The sequence below is a fragment of the Vigna radiata genome, unplaced genomic scaffold (assembly GCF_000741045.1).
Source record: "Vigna radiata var. radiata cultivar VC1973A unplaced genomic scaffold, Vradiata_ver6 scaffold_893, whole genome shotgun sequence".
Taxonomy (NCBI): Eukaryota; Viridiplantae; Streptophyta; class Magnoliopsida; order Fabales; family Fabaceae; genus Vigna; species Vigna radiata.
In genome coordinates this window covers 1,094-5,306 of record NW_014543784.1, presented here as the reverse complement: position 1 = coordinate 5,306, position 4,213 = coordinate 1,094, and the positions used below count along the sequence as shown (strand labels likewise).

General features: G+C 34.7%; 1 protein-coding gene across 1 annotated transcript; it reads left to right on the top strand.

Annotated features, from left to right (window-relative positions):
* The first annotated feature begins 43 nt into the window (after positions 1-43).
* On the top strand, positions 44-3,983 carry LOC106754759 (disease resistance protein TAO1-like). Its single transcript, XM_022778050.1, has 5 exons — positions 44-215; positions 857-1,970; positions 2,067-2,354; positions 2,448-3,251; positions 3,336-3,983. Exons 1-5 carry the CDS (start codon positions 142-144, stop codon positions 3,801-3,803), a joined length of 2,748 nt encoding a protein of 915 aa, XP_022633771.1. The 5' UTR covers positions 44-141; the 3' UTR covers positions 3,804-3,983.
* Positions 3,984-4,213: the final 230 nt, after the last annotated feature.

Here is a 4,213-nt window from a genome sequence, read left to right as displayed (position 1 = left end):
CGTAACTGCGTTCAAACTTCCCCAAGACCTATTATACCTGTCTTTTATGACGTTGATCCTTCGGTGGTGCGCAAACAAAGTGAATGTTATGAGAATGCATTTGCAGAACACGAAAAGAGATTCAGAGAAGACAAAGCGAAGATGAAGGAAGCTGAGAGATGGAGAGAAGCCCTCAAAGAAGTAGCCGATATCTCTGGCTGGGATATTCGAAATAAGTGAGTAATCCTCTCCCGTTTCAAGATTGATCACAATTATATATTTATTATGCAGTGAGTTATATAACCTTTCTATGTCCTGTTGTTTTCTTAAATATTCATTATCCCTTTCTAGACTAGAGTTTAGCGATGTTAGGAATTTAGGAAAAGTTGAAAACAGTGGTTGTTGTGTGTTAGTGGTATGAGTTTGGGAGGGATAGCTTGTAAAAGGTAATGTATTAGTTCTTGAGAAGTTTTGAATGATAGAAGGTATCAATTGGTTTGATGACAAATCTAGCTTTATTGATATGTTTGCTGAATGAGTTAACCTGACAATACTACAGACTCACCCTAAATTATAAAAACCTCCCTACTGATTTAGTTTATCTAACACATTCTGCATCTTTAAAGTTGTTTATCTAGTAGACTAATTATAATACATTTTCATGGGTTCTAAGAGTTTCTCCATCGTAGTCACGATTTATCTTGAGTCATTATGAAAAAACAAAGGTTTAAGAGTAAACATGCAAACTGACTCCAAATGACGAAAATGATAGTTTGAAAGTTAAAGTCTTTTACGTTAAATATTATTTTGTCCTATAAATGCATGTATTCTTTTTGTTCTTTTGGGTGATTTTCTTTTTTTTCATTTAAAATTTCAGGCCACAATATGTAGAAATTGAAGAAATTGTTCAAAACGTAAGAAATATTTTGGGTCCCAAAATTTGTAGTCTTCCAAAGGATGAACTAGTTGGGATAGAGCGTGGACTTGAAAAATTAGCAAATCTTGTTTGTTTTGAATCCGTTAATAATGTTCGAGTTGTTGGAATCAGTGGGATGCCTGGCATAGGAAAGTCTATTCTTACTCGAGCTTTATACGAAAGAATCTATCATCAATATGAATTTCATTGTTTTATTGATGATGTAAGCAAAATATATCGAGATTCAAGTTTATTAGGTTTACAAAAGCAATTAATTTCTCAGTCTCTAAATGAGAAAAATCTAGCAATTTCAAATTCTATTGAGGGAACATGTTTGATGTGGTCTAGGCTGCACAATGTTAGGGCACTTGTTGTTCTGGACAACGTTGATGAATTTGTACAACTAAAGATGTTTACAGGAAACAGAAACACTTTGTTGCGTGAATGCTTAGCTGGAGGGAGCATCATCATCGTAGTTTCTAGGGATGAACATATATTGAAGAGGTATGGAGTAGATTACATTTATCAAGTCCAGCCATTGAATCGCGAAAATGCTATGCAGCTGTTTTGCAGAAATGCTTTCAAAGTTAATCATATTTTGAGTGCTTATGAAATGTTGGCATGGGATATACTATCTCTTGCAAATGGCCATCCCTTGGCAATTGAAGTAATTGGGTCATCTTTGTTTAATCGAGATGTGTCTCAATGGGAAAGTGCATTGGCCAGGCTAAAAGAAAAAAATAGTAATGATATTATGGATGTTTTTCGTGTAAGTTTTGATCAGCTGGATGAAGATCACAAAGAAATATTTTTGGATATTGCATGTGTCCTATGCGATTATGATGAGAAATATGTCAAGGAAGTTCTAAACTTTCGTGGATTTCATGCTGATTATAGTCTACAAGTTCTGCTTGAGAAATCACTAATATCAAAAATGGGTACGTGTATTTATATGCACAGCTTGTTAAAGGATTTGGGCAGGTATATTGTCAAAGAAGAATCACCTAAGGAACCCCTAAAGAGGAGTAGGTTGTGGGATTACAAAGATTTCTGCAAAGCTATGTTGAACAATCAGGTAAAATTAATTGATTCAATTATAATTTTATGTTGCCATTTTTTTAGAGTACGAAAATCTTTCGAAAAATATGACCATTTTATTCTTTGTGTGTAGACAACTGAAATTCTTGAAGTCATAGCTGTCAATTCAGGAGGTTGGATTCCAGGTTGGAAATCTGAAACTGTGAGGATAAATGGTCTATCGAAAATTGAAAAACTTAAATTTCTTAGACTTGAGAACGTGAAGTGTTCAGGAAGTCTCAGTCATCTTTCCAATGAACTTGGATATCTTACTTGGAACAAGTATCCTTTTGATTGTTTGCCTCAAAGTTTTGAGCCAGAGAAACTAGTTAAGTTAAAATTGAGAGAGAGCAGTATTCAAAGACTATGGAGTGGCACAAAGGTGATGTATATTAAATTTATATTTCTAAAATAAAATTAAAGAAAACTCAAGTGTCATTATTAATTGGGCTCTTGTATTTGCTAATCGTTGTAGGGGCTACCTAATTTGAAGCATTTGGATCTCTCTTACTCCAACAAATTAGTTGAGATGCCAGATGTTGCAGAGGCCCCAAATCTTGAAGGGATACTTCTTGAAGATTGCATACAGCTCCGAAAACTCAGTCCATCAATTGGTCTTCTGAGCAAGCTTACTATTTTGAATTTGAAAGGCTGTAAAAACTTAGTAGGCTTACCCAATAGCATATTGGGCCTGAATTCTCTTGAATATCTGAGTGTCTATGGTTGTTCAAAACTGTTTAATAATGTGTTATTAGATGAAGCAAGTAACACAGAGCATTTGAAGAATCTTTGTTCACTTAAAGGTCCTATTCAGTCCCACTCAACATTCCCTTTAAGAAAAGAAGCACGAAGAGAGTCAGTTAGTTGTTTGTTACCCTCCTCTCCTACTCTCCCTTGTTTGCGTGAACTCGATCTAAGATGGTGTAACTTAGTTAAAATCCCTGATGTCATTGGAAAGTTATGTTGCTTAGAAAAGTTAAATTTGGAGGGAAACAATTTTATTACATTGCCTAACCTCAAGGACCTTTATAGACTATATTATTTAAACTTACAGCATTGCACGCTATTGAAATACTTGCCCGACCTCCCTTCACAGACCAACTTGCCCCCAAAGGTTTACTCTCATGAGGAGCAATATAGGGAAGCCATCTTTGTTTATTCAAGAAAGAACAATATATATGTGGCAGGATTAAAGATGGTCGATGGCCCAGAAATAGAAATGCTTGACTGGGATCGGTGCACTAGCATGGCTATTTCATGGATGCTACAAATTCTTCAGGTGTGTATGTTTCTTCCTTACACTTTCCTTCTTTTAATCTCTTTTTATGTTGAAAAACAACTACTAACGCATAACATAACTCAGTCGTGGTACAACTCGGACTGTCTTACATCCCTTCCATTCCTCAAAAGTCTTGGAAGTTCTACCCATGGATATGAAATACCAAAGTGGTTCAACAATGAGTTTGTGAGCATGGACGATTCAATAATCATAGATGCCTCTCCTTTTGTGCATGACAATAATTGGGTTGGTGTTGTGTGCTGTGCAATACTTAGTCAAACTAGGTATTTGGGAAAGTACAAGTTAGGTAATATGTGCCTATTTTATTACTCTCGTCAACAGTTCTGCCATGAACAACGCATATTTCGGGACAAACTTAATACACGTGACTTGAGTTTGACACGTGACTTAGTACGCATATTTGACGTGCAATTTCCTAAGTTTAAAGTGAAAAAATATGGGTATCGGTGGGTAAGTGTGCAAGATCTACATGATCCATGGTTGAAATTTGGCAGCTCCATACCTTCAGAAGACACAAAATTGTTATTATAAAATTCACTTGTTTTAAAAGTAAGGTGAGAAGAAATGCCCATTGCCTTTCCTTACAAGACACAATAAATTTCATTTCTCATATTTTATTTTTTTAGTTTCTCTTCACTTGAACTCAAGCAGGTTAATGTTCTACTAATTTTAAATGTGCAAAGTTAACTTAAATAAACCGCTTACTTCTACTATCCCCTCTCTCTCTCTATCTATCTATCTATCTCTCTCTCTATCTCTCTCTATATATATATATATAAAAGTTCCACAAAGTTATTCGCCTGTGCTACTATATGCAGAGGAGTTACTAATTTTAAAATTTTTTTTTACTTCAATATATTGCAACTTATATTTTCATGTGTCAAGTAACATAAAGTATATAAAACATGAATAATAGAAGTTGCGAGTAAATTAATATAGAA

Coding starts and splice junctions, on each gene's coding strand:
- LOC106754759 (XM_022778050.1), top strand. CDS start 142: ATGAAGGAAGCTGAGAGATGGAGAGAAGCCCTCAAAGAAGTAGCCGAT. Junction 1,971..2,066: donor AAGCTATGTTGAACAATCAG/GTAAAATTAATT, acceptor CTTTGTGTGTAG/ACAACTGAAATTCTTGAAGT. Junction 3,252..3,335: donor GGATGCTACAAATTCTTCAG/GTGTGTATGTTT, acceptor AACATAACTCAG/TCGTGGTACAACTCGGACTG.